Source organism: Phyllostomus hastatus, unplaced genomic scaffold (genome assembly GCF_019186645.2).
Source record: "Phyllostomus hastatus isolate PE091 unplaced genomic scaffold, TTU_PhHast_1.1 phas_contig_147, whole genome shotgun sequence".
Taxonomy (NCBI): Eukaryota; Metazoa; Chordata; class Mammalia; order Chiroptera; family Phyllostomidae; genus Phyllostomus; species Phyllostomus hastatus.
The window spans coordinates 6,445,419-6,467,030 of record NW_025333603.1 but is presented as its reverse complement, the minus strand read 5'-3'; the positions used below and the strand labels follow the sequence as shown (position 1 = coordinate 6,467,030).

The following is a 21,612-nucleotide window of genomic DNA, read 5'->3' as shown; positions in this document are numbered from 1 at the left end:
TCCTAGAACACTCACCTGGGGGGGAAGCCTGTACTACAAAGGACTTGCCCTCCAGAAGATAATTCTGGTTTTGGGGGATCTCCCCTGATATATAGCCTAACTTGGAAATAAAGTTGAAAGGTTAAATTAGAGACCCTTTGTTAGCCCTTCCTGTGATATACTCTTAAAGTGACTCTGAGAATTATTATTGTTTTCAGTTAATAACAGTAAAGTTGGAACAGGTGTTTGGACAGAGGAAGGGTTGGAATTTGATTGAACTGCTTTAGTTTTTACTATGTTGATTTTGGTATTTGCTATTTAAGCAATGGTAAGGTTCTCTTCTTCATTTAAGAATTTCTACAAGTTGTTACTGTCATTGGTCTTTGTGAATAGCTGGATATTGGTCAGTCACAAGCACTTTCTTATTCTTGCAACATAGTTATTTTTGTCATAATTATAGGGCTTTTTGATAACTTGGTACATCACTTTTTTCCCACTTTCTAATATGAAAAGAAATAAGTGAGCCTTCAATTATTTAAATTTTCAAGAATTGCAAAGGAGTGTTGTTCACACTGTACTGGGGTGTAAACAGGCACCAACAGTACTTGAGTATGAAGCTTGTTTATAGATTTGGCACTAGGAGTTGTTATGTGGAAAGCCATGACTCGGAAACTTCAAAAAGAAAGGAAACAATAATAAGGACTTCATACATAAATTTGTATTATGTGCTACATTCTACATGTATTATGTTGTTTAATCTTCATAAAAACCTTGTGAGCAGAATAATTTAACATTTCAGTTTCACATATGAAGAAAAACTGAGGTTCAGAGAGTTTAAATTATTCACATAAAGTCATTTGACTAGTGAATTATAAAGTTAAGAATGGAATCTAGAAGTATCACATTAAAGAAAATCACATGTAAACACACAAATGGAACATTTTAACCAACATTTAACTGGAACATTGTATAGCATATATATATTATAAACCATGATAATTTGTCTCTTTATAGGTAGGCAGATCATATAGATCCTGTCATTTAAGGCCATTCATAACCATTGGCCTGTAAAACTTGAGGTCACTGTTATTAATAAGTTGCTTAAAATGTGTTTGTCATTGTTCAAGTTGTGAATTTGAGCATGTACGATATAGCCCAGCCCAGATAAGTGCATGTTAATATTTGCTTCTTCATTCATGTATTCATTTGTACAATGATTTGACTGATCAAGGAGCAATAAACAATTTTGTCTAGTGCCTATTTTATTTCAGTGTGACATCAGTATCAAAATACTTTAGTCCATTGCTCCACAGAGTTTACATTCTAGTTTGGGAAAATGGAGGATAAGTAGAATAGATTGCAGTAGATTGTGTTAGTTGTAATAATAAAAGTATAGGGTGTGATATTTCAGCAGTGTGATAAGTTTTGTGTACAAATAAATAATTCTCTTTTTTTCTAAACTAACATTTATTTTAAAGATTTTAATTATTTTTAAAGCGTGGTCAAGGGAGGGAGAAAGAGAGGGAGAGAAACTTCAGTGTAAGAGAAACGTCGATAGGTTGCCTCCTATATGCACACTGACTGGGACCAAACCTGCAACCCTGCAAACCTGCAACCCTGACCAGAATCAAACTAGTGACCTTTTACTTTGTGGGGTGACACCCAGCCAACTGAGCCACAACACTTAGGGCTAGACTGACTTCATTTCTTGACTCTGTGCTTCTAGCTCAAAAGACTGGGGAAAGTACTTAGTTGATGTTTGGAATGTGGTGGAATATTTTTTTATTGTCGTAGTTACTGGGGTTGTTACTGGCATTTACCAATTTTTATTTTTAATTAGTTAATTATTTTTTATTTTCATCCGAAGATCTGCTCATTGATTCCAGAGAGAGGGGAAGGTAAGGAAAGAGGGAGAGAAACATCGATTGGTTTCCTTTTATGCATGCTCTAACCAGGGACTGAATTTGTAACTCAGATATGTGCCTTAGCTGGGAATTGAAGCTGCAGCCTTTTAGTTTATAGGATGACACTCTAAACAACTGAGCCACATCAGCCAGGGCACTACTTGGATTTCGTAATCTGGGACCAGGGCTGTTATATATTCTGTGAGAAACAAGAGTGTGCTGCCCAGTGAAGAATTGGCCCACCCCAAAAATGCCAAGAGTACCCTTTTTTGAGAAACACTGACTAACTTGGTTCATGGCAGGCAAATTCAGTATTAATCTAGTAATTTTAAATCCAGGATTATTAACCCTTGCTCAGTTACTTCAGATCTTTTCTGCCTATTTTTCCCATTAGACTTGGGTACTAATTCGTCTGACCTGAGTATTTCATTACATCATAGTCTTTGTCTTTTTGAGAACTAGGGTCAGTGTTTCTAGGTCTCCCTTCTATTTTGTATTGTGGGACACTACCTGTGTCAGTCATAAGCATTGTCCAGTGTTGTTTTTGTAGTGTACGTGACATTCAGTTTTCACGTATTTCTCTGGTGTGGGTGATTCTACAGAAATGCTTCCGCTGCCTGTGTCCCATTTTCTCTCCATTCTAGGTAGTCTCTTGGCAAGTCATCTGCTTCTCTAACTTCTGTGTGTTTCTTTAATCCAATTGGAAACATAATGATATGTTCCCTCCACACTATTGATAGGCCCATGGGATATTGAGAAGGGTGGATATTCTTGGATATTTCTATTTAACTACATTATGCTGCTTCCTACCTTGGTTTTTTAAAGATATCTTTCTTTGTTTTTTTTGTTTTTTTTTTTACTTGTAGTTATTCTCCTAAAGCACAAGCCCTCTACTTTTGAAAGTTCCCTACTGTATTAGTTTTCTAAAGCTGCCATACAGGATACCAGTAACTGAGTGTGTGAACAACAGAAATTTATTGTTACAGTTCCGGAGGAAAGAAGTCTGAGATTGGGGCAATGGCAGGGTTGGTTCCTTCTGAGGGCTGTGAGCAAAGGATCTGTTCCATGTCTTTCTCCATGGCTTATAGATGGCTGTCTTTATGTGCATGTGGCATCCTCTCTGTATATGTACTGCGTCCAAATTTTTCCTATTACAAGGTCACCAGTCATACTCGATTAGGAACCCACCCTAATGACCTCATTTTAACTTGATTACCTCTGTAAATACCCTGTCTCCAAATGAGGTCTCATTCTGAAGAATTGGGGCTTAAGATTTCAACATATATATTTGGGGGAGAAAATGGAACCACAACATTAACTAATATCATTTTTTCTTTTCTTTTTTTAAATAAAGAAAAAGATCTACCCAAAGTAAAGTTAAAATATCCCTATCCAACACCTAAAATTATGTAAAATATAGAGAAAGAAAAAGTCCTTATTTCTATCCAACTTTCATCCTCCAAGTTACCCATTTTCCTCTACTTTTCTGTGTCAGTACAAAGAACTATCTCATTCTTTTTACACACTGAAGCATTCCATTTCATGGGCAATACTGCAGTCTAATTAATTGATCCTGTACTGATGAACATCTGGGTTGTTTATAACCTTTATTATAGGCTGTACAGAGATAATTTTTGTATACATTTCTTTGTACATGTGGATATTTTTTGTAGGACACAGCTTTAAAATCTCATGTACTGGGTCAAATGGAATGAACACTTAAAATTTTTGAAGATACTATTCAATTAACCTACCAATTTATACTACCACCAGCAGGATATGAGAGAAGGCTTCTCTTTGTGTTCTCACCACCATTGGATAATATCAAGGGTTTTTTTTTTTAATCTTTGCTTGTACCATAGGAAAAAAATCTCATTCTTTTAATTTTTATTGTCATGAGTGACAGTATTTCTTTATTTATTGACCATTTTATATATGTTGACCATTTATATTGACCATTTTACCTGGGTGAGCTCTTTGCCTCTTTTTCTTGAAAGAATTTGTATTTTTCTTATTCATTTATTGAAGCTCTTTGTATGTAGTGGATCTTAGCTCTTTGTCTGTTATATATAGCACAGATATTTTATCCAGTGTATTATTTTATTCTTTTTGATGCTATAATAAATGAAATTGTTTTTGTAATTTCCTTTTCAGATTATTTAATATTAGTGTATAGAAATGTAACTGATTTTTGTGCTTTAACTTTGTATCCCGCAACTTTGGTGAATTCGTTAGTTCTGACAGTTTTTTTTCCTTTTTGGTGGAATCTTCAGGGTTTTCTAAATACAAAGTCGTATCATCTGCTAACAGATAATTTTACTTCTTCTTGCGCATTCTGGATGCCTTTAATTTCTTTGTGTTGCCTAAATACTTTGGCTAGAATTTCCAGTACTATGTTGAATGGAAGGGGTGAAAGCTAGTATACCTGCTTTGTTCCTGATCTTAGAGGAAATACCTTTCAGTATTTAATCACTGAATATGATGTTTGCTATGGCTGTTTCATATATGGACTTTATTATGTTGTGGTATTTTCCTTCTACTTCTAGTTTTTTTAGTGTTTTTGTTATAAAAGGGTGTTGAATTTTTTCAAATGCTTTTGCTGTATCAGTTGAGATGATCATGTGGGGTTTTTCCTCCTTCATCTGTTAATGTATGTTACATCGATTGATTTTTACATGTTGAACCATCTCCAATTCATTCTTGCTCCCCTCCATTTGCTCCCAAAACAGTAGCAATGCATATATGGTCAAATCTTTCCCTTTGATTAAAACATTTAAGTGATTTCCCATTGCTGTAATGAAAAGACCCAAATCACTAATATAGTCTGTAGAACTGTCCCGTGCAGCCCTAGCTCTCGGGCCTCTAGCCATATTAACTTTTTTTTTTTTACTTCCTTGATGGGGCCATGCTTCTTCCCCTAAGGGGACCCATGCACATGCCATTTTCTATGCTTATTATCATTTCACCTCTGAATACCATTTTATGCATAGAAAACTTTGACCCATACTTAAGATTTTAACTATCATTTCCTAAATAAAACCTTCCCTGACCTTGTCAATCTATGTGAAGCCTAGATTACATGATCTTTTTTACCATACACTTTTCTGAAGTAATTTTACATTTACTTGTGTGATTGTTTGATTTCAGACTATAACCTCCATAGACCATTAATTCCATGAAGGCAAGGACTATGTCTGTTTGTTCACTGTCACACTCAGTGGCGTAGCGTGGTGCTCAGCACATAGTCAGGGCTCAAATATTTATGGAATAAATGAGTAAATTATGACCTTTTGGTTTTACCTCTTGATTAGAAAGGTTATTGAAAGATTTGAGGAAGACTATCATTAAATTTGCTTTTTAGAAAGTTCTGTCATTTCATATTTGTGTGAAAGATGAATTGGACTCTGGCTGGCGTAGCTCAGTGGATTGAGTGTGGGCTGGGAACCAAAGTGTCGAAGGTTCGATTCCCACTCAGGGCATATGCCTGGGTTGCAGGCCACAGCCCCCAGCAACCGCACATTGATGTTTCTCTCTCTCTCTCTCTCTTTCTCCCTCCCTTCCCTCTCTAAAAATAAATAAATAAAATCTTTTTAAAAAGATTAAAAAAAAAGATGAATTGGAAAAAAAATTTGAAGGCTAGAAAGACAAATAATTGATTGATTATGATGATCTTCTAGGCTCCAGGTAATAACGTCCTTAAAAAAAAGCAACAGCATTAATGATAGAGAGAAAGTGATGGGATTTTGGGAGAACTATTTAAGAGGGAAAACCAACAGTACCCATTGACTGACTGGATATGGTCATGGTGGAGGAGAAGGAATAGCCAAGTATCAAATTAAAATGAAATATGTGAATTAGTATGAGGCAGCAGTACATAATAGGTAAGAACAGAGCCTGAAGAAACAACGTAACTTACTAGCTGTACTGCTGAGCACTTTTACTTAATATTTGTTTAACTCTGTTAATTATAAGTAAGTGTCTCATAGATAGAATTTTTGAGGTTAAATGAGCTAATAGATGTAAAATGCCTAGTATTTTTACAGTTTGTTCTATACTTGATCAAGTCATTTAATCCTCCAAACTCAGTTTCTTCTGAGAGATGAAATGATAATATATCACCTGTTCTTCCTTCATCACAGAATTACTTTGAAAATGTAAGGCCTCTGAAAATTGTAGATTGGTAATCATAATAGCTAGACATATTAATAATGCCTAATAGAGAAAATGATCTCTCAAATTGTTGTTAATATGACTTCATTTCTTGGTTCATTTTTGTCAGATATAGGATACATCTTGGCCATAAGAACAGGAGTAGTATAGAGTTTGCCCTATTGAGAACAGTTTTCTGCTTGCGCGAAGCTCTCTGTGATAAGTGACTGATGAGTTTTCAAGAAAATAATTCTTAACAGGGAGCTAAGGAGATTCTTGTTGCCTGGTATGGAAGGGAGAAAGAAGTAAGATTATCGAGAGCCAACCCTGGAAGGTGGAAATAAGGTGCTAGTGAAAACAGCTGGTATGATTATTATTCCACACATAAGGCTAGTAAAAAACAGAAGTTAAAGCCCGAAATTCCCAATCATTGTTTATTTCACCCTGCTATATTACCTTTCCAAACAGAAATAGCAGATGTAACTGTCCATAAATGCCTATGTTATTCGGTATTGTGTTTGGGAATTTTGCCTAAGGGCAGCTCAGATTCCGCCCCCTGGCGCGCCCCCCCCCCCCCGCCCCGCTTTTGTATTTGCTGATCTTGGCTAAGATTTTTATTTTCAGCCAAGACTTTCACTTTCCTTATTGTTGGCAGACATATAATCTCACACTCTTGCTTTGAATTGGTCTTGTGTCCAATTTCTTCAATGCATTTTCCTTTGAAGTTTTTAGTTTTGTAAATGAGGTTTCCTATCAACCAGTGTTGTTCAGTACTGGTTTACTCCCTTTATACTGTGACCCTAAGTAAATTTAGTATATTCTTTTTCCTGCAGGTTTTCTGTGCTTCCTGCTGTAGCCTGAAATGTAAACTGTTGTACATGGATAGAAAGGAAGCTAGAGTATGTGTAATCTGCCACTCAGTGCTAATGAATGGTAAGTATTATTAAAACAAGTTGAATTCACAGTTTTGGAGAACAAGAGAATTTCCTCTCTCTACAAGTTGTTTAGCTTCTGAAATGTCATAACTTTAACTGAAAATATTGAGCTAAACTTCCATGTTTTGAAAATATTTTAGCATTTCAGAATTCCTGTGCCTAAAGTACTGAATGAATGCTAAGTTCAGGTGAGTTTGCAGAAAGAATGGAAGTTCTTGTGGAAATGTGGCACCGTGTGGCTGTTAATGTTCATGTGAAATGATCAGAGTGGGATGAGGGTGTAGGGCTGTTGACCACTTAGAGGATGAAGGATTAAAATTGGACTGAGGTTTGCTTTTCTAGAGAAGCTATCTCTTTCTAGGAAGTATCTTAATAACTTAGAATATATTCTTATTAACATCTTGTTTCATTTACCTTGTTAAAAATAAATATTGTAGCATCCAAGATCAAATAGAAAATCACATTTCTCTGTCAGTTGTCTCCTTAATACTACTTAAATTTATCATAAGGATAAGGGTTTTGAATTTAGTTATATGGAAAAAGAATATGGCCTGGAAAAGGTAAATATAGCTTATCCAGTGTTCCTCTTTTACAGGATTGGAAGTGAATCAAACGACATTTTAGTTAAGTTAAACAAAGACCACCCAGAGAATTCTTGTAAACAGATATGATTGATCAGGCTGTAGTATTTTTCTCTTTGAGTGATTCTTTGTACAGTTGTCAGAACAACTACTAATAGACATAAAATGTTGAACTTGGACACCACTGCTGCTTGTGCCAGGGTAGTGTACTGTGCCTCCTGGAAGCTGAAACTTATCTGGTCGAGGCCCTTGCTGCTCTGTCTGTCTGCGTTGCTCATAGTGATGTTTTCCTGTTGCTGGCTTATTAACCTATTGCATGTCAGTTAATCTGATCTGTTCTAATCTCCTATCAGCCACCCAATTTCCTCCCATTTCTGAAGTCTTATAATTTTGATCAAATATGAATTCATTCTCTTTACTTCTGAGGGTCATTTTTTAGATGGTGGTTATTTCGCTCTGTTGCTCAATTGGTGATTTTTATTCCTGCTTTCATTTTCAGACATATATCCACAGATAAAAGCATGCTGCTTAATTACGGTTCCCAGTACCTCTTTTATTTGATGAGATCTTTCAGCTCGATAGCTTTTTTTTTAAACTTGGCAAAGCTAAAGATGAAGGAAATGGCAGAGAATTCATATGACTACTTACATTTTATTAAGCAAGTATGCCCTTAATGGGACCCTACAGTAATCTACTTTTCCTGGTTTTTCCAGTGTCTTTCGTTTCGCATGGCTTAGCCCGGTCTTTTACTGGAAATTTAATTTGATGCTTTTCAGTGTCTCCTATCCCCTTTTCCTTTTCTCGTCTCCTCTTTCTGCCAATGCTTTCAAAGGAACTATTGTTTTTAGCCTTGTCCTGCAGTTTGGAGGCAATAAATATTCAAAATCTTACGGATCATTCTTTGATGTTGAATAAGATTTTAAAAAAGATGTTCAAAAAGTCAGGTGGTTTCTATTCCTGGGTATGTGATATTACCTGAACCTGGATATAAAAGTTGATATCTTTCATTTCTGTAGCATCTTTCAGCTTATTTACTTTAAAGGCGGTAGTTGATATGTCCATATTTAGTTAAACTATAGAGTATACAGTATTTTAACACATTTATGAGCATTTGTACTGGTTGATGACACTTATATGATATTGGCATATTTTCATGCTCAAATGTGCTTTTGAGACACACCAAAGATGTGACGTGGTTGTTTATGCTCAATGCTTGTACACAGGGTGATGATTTCACAAAGGCAGAATTCACAAAAATGTTGAGATGCATTCTCCTGAGCTTTAGGCTTCAGAATTTTTCAAATGAGATTTTACCTCGACTAAGAGGAGAACCTAAAAGTTTAGAAGTTACAAAAATACACAGCGGAGTCATGCTATTTTAGTCCCTGATTTTTATTTTTAATAGAACTTTACAAAATGTATTGAATATTAAACCTACATACTCCAACCCCAAATGTCTAAATGATATTCCAGTTCCAAATCCTTAGTAAGGGAATGTATGGTCTCTTTTAAAAAAGCCAGGGGCCTAGTCATTAACCTCAGACTGACCTATCAGTTTGTATCAGAAGTATCATGTAATTCTTATTTGTTGCTTTCAAATAGTTTACTTACTGGTCTCTTTTATTGAATAAAACTATTTATCTCCTTGATACCTTCCCTAGGTGGAAGAGAGAGACATACTATGAGTGTTAATGAGGAGGAGCTACATTGTTTATCCATTATTGTGGAGGTCTTGATGTCCATATTTTGCAATCCATTCACATTGATTGTGTCTGTATTTGCTTTAGCTCAAGCCTGGGAGAACATGATGAGTGCCTCAAGCCAGAGCCCTAACCCTAACAATCCTGCTGAATACTGTTCTACTATCCCTCCCTTGCAGCAGGCTCAGGCCTCAGGAGCCCTGAGCTCTCCACCTCCCACTGTGATGGTACCTGTGGGAGTTTTAAAGCACCCTGGAGCAGAAGGTAGGGAATCATGTGCTATTCTCTCTCTTTTTCCTCACCAAGTTCCTCTGAAAAGGTGCTGATGTGATTTTACAGCACAAGTCTTTAAAACACTGCAGCTAAGTCCCTTTAGATGGTTATTAAAGTAGAAGAACAAGGTGAGAAATGTGTTGAGACTATTTTTGGGCAAGTAAAGAATAATATTGTGTTGCCTGATATTTTGTAGGCACCTCTAAAAATATGCCAGTATTCTCTCCAGTTTAATAATGGAGTAATTACACTGCTTATACTTGAAAAGAGATGCAGATTTTGAAGTCTGCCTGAAAAATCCTAACCTCATGTCTACTTTAATGTTCTTTGTAGGAGTTCAGTAAGTGATGAAAATGAGAGTTCTTCCTTCTGACCAGGCCATTGCTTTTTGGCATATACATAGCCATTTTCTCCTTTCATTTTTAATCTGTCCATATAAAAATATGGAAATATTGTGTTAGGTACACAGACCTTTATAAAATCCAGAACTTTAATTCTGATTGTATCACATGATAGGTAGAAAATTATAGGTTCAACTTATTTTAATTATATCTTTTTGAGTATGATATTGTCAGATGAAAGGCACTTTGTAAATTCAGGAGATTATCAGTGGTAAAAGTAACAATTATATATTTCCTTAAAATGATCTTATCAGGAAGTTTCCCTTGATAATTAAAATCAGTCTTCTTTTATTAATTTTATATCTTTTTGTCTAGTTAATATCCCCTTCCCAAATAGTCCTCCTACCTTTTGACGATCAAAGCCTTCTATTGACATGGTCATAATCTTCCCCATTTCCCCTCTTCAGATCATTCCTTAATGATACTCTTTTTGTTTTTATGAGTTCAGGCTTTCTTTCTCAACATCTGTATTCTCTTTACTTCATTTGTCATTTTTGTTGTTCTTCCCTAGTCTCTCTTGTTTTGGCTACTTGAATTGATATCCGAAATTGGATTTAAAGAGATTATTTCATCAGACTCAGTTTTCCACCTTTCCCCTGTCCTTTTACTAAAGCATCAGCTGCTTTTGCACTGCCAGGTCAGTTTTTTCTTCTTCAGTTGCACATTAGCCAAAGAGCTGGTCAGTTTACTTCCCAGTTCTTATGTATCCATGCCAACTCTTCCTTGATTAATTGATTCTTCAGCATTCTTCAGTGCATCTTTTGTCCTTTAAAACTACCATAGCACTTTTCCAGACATTTAATTCCTGTGGAACCTCATACTTTTAGGAGATGTGGATGTCTACTGCTAGATATTATTTCCCTGCTATTAATTTATTTTCTAAGCACTTAAAACACCTTTAGTTTCTCTTTTAGTGATATGGGGCATAGTGTGATATAATTATAGGTGTATTTAAGAATTCTTAATATTTTAAACCAAGTGTTTTAAATCTTTACATTTAAGTTATAGAAGTAAAGTGTATTTAAATGTATATTTTATTAGTTTATAACCACTTTTACACACAGTTACAATTCTGATATTTCTAATTATAAAATGCTAAATAGTGATTTTTTTGGTGCATCTGGCATTGGTGACCTTCTCTTCTTTGATGTTACAAATGCTATTGATATCACATTGATGCCTGTTTATTTTTCTGGCTCCTCAAGTGGCTCAGCCCAGAGAGCAGAGGCGAGTTTGGTTTGCTGATGGGATCTTGCCCAATGGAGAAGTTGCTGATGCAGCCAAATTAACAATGAATGGAACTTCCTCTGCAGGAACCCTGGCTGTGTCACATGACCCAGTCAAGCCAGTAACTACCAGTCCTTTACCAGCAGAGGTAAGAAAATAAAATGGCAACTAAAAATGAGTACTTACTTACTCAGCATGTGCTGCTTCCGTCTTGTTATTTTTTAAAAGATTTTATTTATTTATTTTTAGAGAGAGGAAAAGAGGGAGAAAGAAAGGGAGAGAAACATCAATGTGTAGTTGCCTCTTGCATGCCCCCTACTGGGGACCTGGCCCACAATGCAGGCGTGTGCCCAGACTGGGAATCAAAGCAGCAACCCTTTGGTTTGCAGGCTGGTACTCAGTCCACTGAGCCATGCCAGCCAGGGCCTGTCTTGCCTTTTTCTAACTTGAGTGTCCTTTTTGTTGAACCCTATAGATTTGGATATAATTTAGTGCTTGTGTATGTATGCTTGTGCACCCATGTGTGTATGTATAGGGCTAAAATATTTGTGGCAAGACTGGTATCCTTCTTTGTTCTGTATTTGGAAGTTTTTCAGGAGAAAGATTCTTATGAAGGTTACGTAAGGTGAGCTTAGACTGCCACTGTAGCTAGGGGTTGTGCCAGAGGGAACCCTGGCCCCTTGATACACTGGTTTTCAAACGATGTTTGCCAGGTTTCATGGCAGCCCCTTGGGAGTGCCATGGTGAGGAAGGGCCAAGCAATGTGAAGGTGGCTGAGGAATCCCTCTACTCCTTTCTCTTCAATCCAGCCATCTTCACTTTTTTCTTTTATACCAGTTGTGTTTTCAATGGAAGATTTTTAAAAGGATCTCAAAGCTTAAAAATCAGTTGAAAAATCACTGACTTAATGGATATAAGACTCATTATTTACCTAAGGAAACTAGCTCATACTGTGTTGTCACCTCTGTGATGTCTCTGTAGCATATACTGGTCAAATTTTGGGGGCTAATGGGATTTTCTTTCCTTGGAACCTAATTTTCTAAAGGGGACAAATAGCTACTTTTTTTTGGAGTCAGTGAGAAAACAGAGTCTCCTAGGGCCAAAATGAGAAATTATACACATAGGATTCTTTGATACAGTAGGACCTTTTCTATTGCTGATTGTCTCCTAGAATTTGGTGGTCAAAGCCATTAATTCCACCTAAGTATGTGTCCATCTTTTTTAAAGAAATAGAACAGCCCTGGCTGGCATAGCTCAGTGGATTGAGCGCGGGCTGGGAACCAAAGTGTCCCAGGTTCGATTCCCAGCCAGGGTACATGCATGGGTTGCAGGCCATAACCCCCAGCAACCGCACATTGACGTTTCTCTCTCTCTCTATCTCCCTCCCTTCCCTCTCTAAAAATAAATAAATAAAATCTTTAAAAAAAAAAAGAAAGAAATAGAACAAAAGGATCAAAGTTTGGATAAAGTTTTTACTCTTGAAGTTTTCATAGAATTCTTAGTTACTAATTACATTTATGTTCAGTAATTATCTTTCAAGAATTTTCTTTCAGGAATTTACATAACTTGTGAATTTTATTGTAACTGAAATTGCATGTTATCAGGATTAGATTTATTGACATACAGAGCTACATTTCTGTTTGGTGAATGAACATTAAACCACGTGCTGTCTATCTTCAAATATAAGTCTTTGTTGGGGAGGATGCAGTTTCTAAGGTTGCAGAGAGTGACAGCCAGGACTATGTCCTTCTTCTTTGTATCTTGCATGCAACTTGTCAAGAAGGTTCCTTCTTTTTCCTTCAGTTGTTTATTTGGAAAAATTTTAAACTCACAGAGAAGTTACAAGAATAGTACAGTGAACATCCGTATACTCTTTACTTACATTTACCAACTGTTCCCATTGTGCCACATTTACATTAACCCTTACACGCACACTCATTTTTTTAAAGATTTTATTTATTCATTTTTAGAGAGAGGGTGATGCATGGGTCACCGGCCAGCAGTGATCACAAAACGCTGCGGATGGCTCGTCAAAACGCAAGGAAAACATACACAGAGACAACCAGGCCCTGTGGGGGAATAGGAACAGCAGGGCCACTCCTCACATGGGGAGCACCTTGGCCACCCTCCCTGGTGGGAAGAGTGTGCTGTTCCTCCTCCGGAGAGGCTTTTTATTGGTTTTGTTTGCATAAGAATTCAGGTAAAAGCTCATTACTCATTGCTAAGAAGTAAGGATCAAACAGTAGATAACAAGGAAATCTGAGGGCTTATTTTGAGTCAGGATCAAAGAGCTGTAAAACTTTGCGGAACAAACTAACTTCCTCCTTGGACCCTTCTCATTCAACTGAGAGCATTCTAAACAAAGAAGGTTTCACAGGAATTTACATGTTCTTTCTTAGGCCTGATCACCCGGGGAATCCACCCTTTTCAGCACAGAGCTGCACCACCCTGTCATTGTTTCAGGCTTAGGTGGAGCAAGGGAACTAAGGCAACCAAGAGATAAGGAGATTTTCTCCCAGACGATAAGGACTCAGGCTACGTCAAAGCCGAGGAGCGAGGGTCCATCACCCCCTTTTGGTGTAGCCCCCAAAGTCCTTTCTTGGGGGCCTCCCATGTGATCGTGCCTGTCTTAGGTCGTTCCCCCCTTAGGGAATCTTACCCATCATTGGCTAACCGACCAAGCTTTGGGGTCCAGTTATGAATGAAGCAGCAGAAGCAGTGCTCCTGCCAGGGAGATAAGCTTTTGTCTCCTGGCTGGCTTACGGTTCCAAGGACGTTCCCTCAGCCTTAGCCTAGGCAGGGGTTACAGCTTCTGATACCAGGCAGGGCGGTTCCCAACAAGAGGGGAAGGGAGGGAGAAAGAGAGGTAGAGAAATATCAATGTGTATTTGCTTCTCGTGTGCCCCATACTAGGGGCCTGGTCTGCAACTCATGCATGTGCCCTAGACTGGGAATTGAACTAGTGACCCTTTGGTTCCCAGGCTGGCACTCAATCCACTGAGCCACACGAGCCAGGGCACACGCTCATTTTTTTTGATGAACCCTTTGAGGATTAGTTGTACTTCACTGCTTAATACTTCAGTTTATGTCTCCTAAAACAAAGATATTTTCTTACATAAGCACAATAGAATTATATGAGAAAAAATTAACATATAATTCTGTTATCTAATATATAGTCCATATGTAGATTTGCTCAGTTGTCCCAATAATGTTCTTTATAAATGTCATTTATACACATGTGCACATACATAAAAAATTTTTAAAGATTTTATTTATTTGTAGAGAGAGGGGAAGGGAAAGAAAAAGAGGGAGAGAAACGCTGTGTGGAAGACATCAATCAGGGCCTCTCACATGCTCCCCACTGGAGACCTGGCCCACACCCCAGGCGTGTGCCCTGACTGGGAATCAAACCAGTAACCTTTCAGTGGTAGGCCAGCACTCAGTCCACTGAGCCACACCAGCAAGGGCTATACAAATTTTTTTTAATAAAAAAAATATATTTAAAAAAATTAGGATCCTGTGTTTGTTTGGTTCTCTTTACTCCACAACAATTATGCCACTTTTAAAATATTGTCTGTCATATTGTTACAGAACAGATAAGGGGGCCTGGGACGATATACTATTATTTAAAAGGCCCCCAGGTCCGTCATGTCCGCCGCCCGAGGAAAGACGTCTCTCAATGCCAGAGATTTGTGAAAAGGAAAGGAAATGTTTATTTAATGCTATACTAACTTAAAGTAGTGACTTAATGTCTTTATCAAAAATCCTAAAGTCCCTAAAAACACCCACAAACACACACAGTCCTTCCTTCCTTCCCCCTTTGCCCAGTCCAGAGTACCGTATCTCAGGAAAGGAAATAGAAGTCCATGGCTCAGGCAGTCCTCTGGTTCTTAGTTAGTCCTCCATCTCGACTGGGAGACCTCCCTGGGTTCCTGGCACCCTCCGCTGAGTCGCCGGGATCTCTGCTAAAACTAGGTGGTGGTTCCCCTTCTAAAGCTGTGCGGGTCCCCGCTCTGTCCAGGCCTCGTGGTTCTCCCTCTCAGGGCTGCGGGAGTCTTCACTCTGTCAAGGCCGTGTGGTTCTCTCTCCTAAAGCAGCATGGTTCTCCTCTCAGGGCTGAGGTCCTCCCTCTTCTGCTAAAGCCGCATGGTTCTCTCTCCTCTCGGGGCTGCGCATGGCTCTCCTTCCTAAAGCAGCATGGTTCTCTCTTCTAAAGCAGCATGGTTCTCTCTCCTAAAGCAGCATGGTTCTCCTTCTCAGGGCTGCACATGGTTCTCCCTCCTAAAGCAGCATGGTTCTCCCTATTCTGCTAAAGCCGCATGGTTCTCTCTCTCTGGGATGCGGGAGTCTTCACTCTGCTAAAGCTGTGTGGCTCTCTCTACAATGGCTGTGATCCTCTCTGCACCTCCACAGCCACATGGTTCTCTCCCTCAATGGCCGCCAAGTCTGGGTTTAAATCCCCGGGCCAATCTTCCTCTGCAGCCTCATTTCCGACTCCTCCCACACTCGGCTTCACTTGCCAGAATTCATATCCTTCCAGCTTTACTGGGCTACCATCATGAGTCTGGGCAGGTGTGGCCCATGTCCTGGAGCCAATCTCCGAGCTCCCACGCAGGCGCTGTAGCTTGGGGGATCTGCCCCCAGTCACGTCTTGGTGGGGAAGTTACTTCCATTCCCCTGCTCAGAGATGATCACAGCTATTTAACATATCCATGCAACCAGCCAAAGCCTATAGATATGTTAAATGACCACCCCAGAGTTTAGCTGCAAGGCTGTTGCTATGCAAAACAGCTCTCAATGGCCCTGCTCCATTTGTCCCTTCCCCCAACCCACACCCTGGGCGGGGAGGTGGAGACATCTTAAAATCTCCTGGACACCTTAAGTTCTGGACCCCATTTCAAATGCCCATTTGGGGTCCCCCCTCTTGGCTGCACCCTGTAACAATATTACTGTGTTTAAGTAGACCAATGCAGTGAAAACCTGTGCTGTTTAAGGGTCAAGTGTATTTCAGTCCATGGTTGGGAATCTGAGTGTATGGAGGTCTGACTAAAAGTTAAATGCGAATTTTTGGCGACACAGGTTGCGATGCCGCTAACCTCTGCATTGCTCAAGGGTCAACTGTGTTAATTTTGGACTATCTAGGCCATATTTTGCATAAAGTCCTTAATTTGTGTTGGTCTGATTTTTTTCTCGTGATTAATTTTAGATTAGATATTTTTTGTCAAGAATAATATTACTACATAAGTGATCATTTTCTTAGTGGAACACATCAAGAAGTATCAGTTTGAAAACAAACAATATAGAGGCAGAATCATAGATAGCGAGCAGGCTGACAGCTCTGGGGAGTTTGGGGGATAGAGGAATCAAGCAAAGAGGAAAAAAAAGAAAATGAACTCATGGACCACGGGGTGATGCTTGTAGGTGGGGAGGGGGGTGGGTGGAGTGGGGAGAGGGTATGGGGGGATAAGTAGTATTAGAAAAAGTACATATAATTAAAAAATAATGTAAAAAAGTATCAGTTTGATAATTGATTAAATTGATGTCTCTGTGTTTTCTCCACTGCAAATTGGCTATTCTTCTTTGCAGTGAATAAGGAACACGAGGGGGTGATTCTCTGAGACTGTGACTGTTCTGTCACCCCAGCAATCTTTCCACAAATGACTTTGCTGTCCTTTGACAATTCTTGCCTGAATCAGTTATAACTATGATGTTTATGTAGTGATGACTTTTTTCCTATGAATTTTTTTTTACCTCTTTTAAATTGTATGATAGACTCTGAAAACATAGCTTTTGTTTTTTTGTTTCTTGTGATTTTTTGTGGAGTCTTTATTATTTTCTCTATATAGAATCACTTCATCTGTAAATTGTGAAAGTTTTACTTCTTCCTAATTTGGGTGCCTCTTATTGTTTTTTCTTATCTGATTCTTGTTGCGAACATAAAATTTTTTTTGGAATGAATGAGGAAGCTCTAGTGAATGAATATTATAGGGAAACAAGGTTTAGCTCAGATTTAAGAGAAACTAAACCAAGTTATTTTATTTCTGTGTTTTCATATTGTTCAGCACTCAATTTTAATATTTACCTGGTGAATGAGGGAAAACAAGTCCTTTAGGTACAGACTAGAATACAGTTTTCTCATCTTTACTAAATGTAAATTTAGTAAAGTGCTGGGTAGTTTAGTAGAGTACCTGGTAGTTAATAGGTTCTCAGTAAATGAAACAAATTTCTTTTCCAGATGGTATGTAAGTAGAGGTCAGTTGGTCACTTCTTATATTAAAAGATGGATTTATCATCAAATAGCAAGTTAGAATAGGTTACCTTATTTCCTGTACTATGCCTTGAAATCATTTAATAATGGTATACCAATAAAAATTTACAATTTTTTTCTCCTATGATGGTATACTAAGAACATTGCAAAATTTTAGCAAAAACTCACTAAATTATAGTATAGATAAAAGTTGGCAAGATATTGACACTTTAAAAAGTAGTTTTAATATTTATTTAAATATAAATGTACATTTACAAAATGTAAATTTAGTAAAGTGCTTTATGAGAATCTTTGGGAAACAACTCTATGAATATATTCACACACACACAAACCCTGTGTAGCCCACTCAGGTGAACATATGGACCATTTTTATCACTCTAGAAGGTTTCCTCATACTCTTTTTCTGTCAGTACCCCATTCTATTAAATTTCTTTTACATCTTTTCCCCTTGATAACCATTATTCTGACTTAGATAACCATGGATTCATTTGACCTGTTCTTGAATTTCATATAAAAGGAAACATACAGTATATAATATATTGTGTGTAGCTTATTAAACTCAAACTAACATTTATGAAATTTATCCATACTGTGTGCATCTTAAGTCAATATTTTATTGTTGAGTAGTACTTTATCATATGGGTATATCACGATTTTTCTGTTTTATTATTAACAGACATTTGGATTATGTTCAGTCTTTGGCTATTATGAATTGAATAAAAGCCGCTATAAACATTCTTATACATGTTTAACAAAGTTCTAAAATGCTTCTTTAAAGTCTTTTTTAAAGCTTCATTTTCCTCTCTTAAGTGGTAGAGAATATAGAGAGGAGAGCATCATTGTAATAGATCTTAGAGTGTAGTCTATTAAGTCATTAAATAAGTGGATTTAACCCCACACAAAATATGTTTTGCAACATTATACTTTATTCAGTGTATCTGACATGATCATATTAATGCAAAGAAAAATGAACTTGGAGTTTTATTTCATTGCATAGTAAATGAAAAAGGATGACCTATTTTATTTTATTTTATTATTATTTTATTTTTACTTTATTTTTTTTATAGATTTTGTTTATTTATTTTTAGAGAGAGGGGAAGGGAGGGAGAAAGAGAAGGAAAGAAATATCAGCCCTGGCTGGTGTAGCTCAGTGGATTGGGCATGAGCTGCGGACCAAAGGGTTGTGGGTTCAGTTCCCAGTCAGAGCACATGCCTGGATTGCAGGCCAGGTCCCCAGTGGGGGCTACACGAGAAGCAACCACACACTGATACTTCTCTCCCTCTCTTTCTCCCTCCCTTCTCTTCTCTCTAAAAATAAGTAAAAATAAAAAATCTTAAAAAAATAAAAAAGAAACATCAATATGTGGTTGCCTCTTGCACATCCCCTACTGGAGTCCTGGCCTGCAACCCAGGCATGTGCCCTGACTGGGAATCAAACTGGCAATGCTTTGGTTCTCGGTCCGGTACTCAGTCCACTGAGCCACACCAACCAGGACAGAATGACCTATTTTAATCTCTTTACTTTATCAAAGGTAATTTTTTTCTTTTTTTGTTGTGTTAACATATATGGAACATAAAATTTAACACCTTAATGATTTTTAAGCGCACAATCTGTGGGTGGGATTAAGTTATTCTTATATTGTTGTAAAACTATCACCACTATTCTCAAAGCTGATTTGAAAAAGCAGTATAAATGAGTCTTTAAATACACCCAAATACATTAAATGTTCAGAAATTATGAGACAATATTGAAATTTTGTTTTTGTTCTTACTATAACCTTTAAATATATATTTCTTGTATAGCAAAAGAAACTTGGGTAAACGAAGCTTTACTTCTTCAAGGCTATAGTGCCTCTTCTCTCATTACTTTGATTTGGTGATGCCAAAGGGAGAAACTACAATTGGAAACATTTTCATAGTATATAAAACCAGTCCTTTAGGAAACCACAGGTTAATGAGTATAAAAACGTATGACTTCTAAATTTTCACTTAAATTCCCATTTATATTCTTGACTATATTCTGCCAAAGTCCTGAACCTCCCTGTAATTCTCACTTTGCTCATTTGCTTTTCCTAGACGGATATTTCTCTGTTTTCTGGGAGCATAACTCAGGTTGGAAGTCCTGTTGGGAGTGCAATGAACCTTATTCCCGAAGATGGCCTTCCTCCCATTCTCATCTCCACTGGTGTAAAAGGAGGTTTGTGGACTTACATGTTTAAACAAGATAGTTATATATACCAAATATTGCCTTCTAATTAAGGGAAGAAGATAGAATTTGAATGATAATAACTACCCTTCTCTAACAAAAAAACAGCTACTCAGTATCATGAAAATAATTATTGCTGTTACTGGTTTTAGAGTAGATACTTGTGTTTTTATATATAATGCTATTTCATTCATTGGAGTGATATAATACTTTATTAAGTATATTTTATTGCTTATGCTATTACAGTTGTCCCATTTCTTTCTCCCCATTGTTCCCCTCCACCCTACATCCCCCTCCCTCCAGAATTACCCCCTTTAGTTCATGTCCATTGGTCATACATATAATTTCTTTGGCTTATCCATTTCCTATACTATTTTTCTCCTCCCCTCCACGCTGATAACCCTCCATCTGATTTCCATTTCTGTGATTCTGTTCCTGTTCTAGTTGTTTGCTTAGTTCATTTTTGGCTTTTTAGGTTCAGTTGTTGATAGTTGTGACTTTGTTGTCATTTTTTTGTTCATAGTTTTGATCTTTTTCTTATATAAGTCCCTTTAACATTGCGTGTAATAAGGGCTTGGTGGTGATGAACTACTTTATCTTCACCTTGTCTGGGAAGCCCTTTATCTGCCCTTCCATTCTAAATGATAGCTTTGCTAGGTAGAGTCATCTAGGTTGTAGGTCCCTGCTTTTCATCATTTTGAATATTCTTGCCAGTCCCTTCTTGCCTGAAAAGTTTCTGTTGAGAAATCAGCTGACAGTCTTATAGGGACTCATTTGTAGGTAACTGTCTCCTTTTTTTGCTGCTTTTAAGATTCTCCCCTTATCTTTAATCTTGGGTAACTTAATTATGATGTGTCTAGGTGTGTGCTTTCTTAGGCCCAACTTCTTTGGAACTGTCTGAACTTCCTAGACCTGCATTTCTATTTCCTTTGCCAGAATAGGGAAGTTGTCCTTCATTAGTTTTTCAAATAAGTTTTCAATTTCTTGCTCTTCCTCTTCTACTTCTGGCACCCTTATGATTCAGATGTTGGAATGTTTAAAGTTGTCCCAGAGGTTCCTAAGCCTTCTCATTTTTTTTTTAATTCTTATTCCTTCATTCTATTCTGATTGAGTTTTTATTTCTCCCTTTTGTTCCAAATCACTGATTTAAGTCCCAGTTTCCTTTCCTTCACTGTTGGTTCCCTGTAGATTTTTCTTTATTTCACTTTGTATATCCTTTACTTCTCCCTTTATTTTACATCCTTGCTCAATTGTTTCTGTGAGCTCCCTGATTACCAGTATTTTAAACTGTACATCAGATAGGTTGGCTATCTTCTTGTTCCTAAGTTCTTTTTCTGGAGTTTTAATCTGTTCTTTCATTTGAGCCATATTTCTTTGTCTCAGTGCACCAGTCTGGATGAATGTTTCTTTTTTAACTCCTTGGTTGTCGGACTTCCTTAAGTTTGATTTTCTGGCATTTCTGGTTTTGTTGTTGCTGTTGTTGTTGTTGTTGTTGTTTTTAAATTGGTTATTGTCCTTCTTTTGGTTATGCAAGGAAGCAAAGCATATCTACCTATGCTTCCATTTTAGCAGAAGTCCTGGAAGTATATAATATTTTTAATTGTAGTACAAATGTAGTTCATTGGAAGTTTTTAAAAATATTTGAAAGGGCATAATACTCTGAAGAGTTTCTTGTGATTTTAGGACTGGCCCATCTGATATAGTCAATACATTAATTTAACTTTTTGTTTTGGAGTGTAACATTCATTTAGAAATATACATAAAATAAGTGGGTGGTACTGAACTCAAATAGCCATTTTACTGGTAAAAAAAATATTTCCAGTGAGTCTTGACAAGAAGTAAAATTATTATCCAATTTAAAGAATGCTTATAATTTTTGATAGTGTCTTATTGACATATCTAGATAAGTATCCAACTGATACATTTTCTGAAGTTTTATTTATAATCTTGGTTAGTTATTTCCTAGACTTTTACCTGGCGTTCTTGCCT

The 21,612-nt window shown here is 37.2% G+C and overlaps 1 protein-coding gene across 2 annotated transcripts in view; it reads left to right on the top strand.

The window, feature by feature from the left end:
* The window catches only part of ZFYVE9 (zinc finger FYVE-type containing 9), a 126,992-nt gene that overhangs the window by 59,374 nt on the left and 46,006 nt on the right, over positions 1–21,612 (top strand). The window contains exons 5-8 of one of the 2 annotated variants that reach the window (XM_045856665.1): positions 6,866–6,965; positions 9,336–9,512; positions 11,128–11,297; positions 19,494–19,614. In XM_045856665.1, coding sequence (XP_045712621.1) covers positions 6,866–6,965; positions 9,336–9,512; positions 11,128–11,297; positions 19,494–19,614 — 568 coding nt within the window. The remainder of the gene's footprint in view (positions 1–6,865; positions 6,966–9,335; positions 9,513–11,127; positions 11,298–19,493; positions 19,615–21,612) is intronic. The other variant, XM_045856673.1, reaches the window with a different exon arrangement.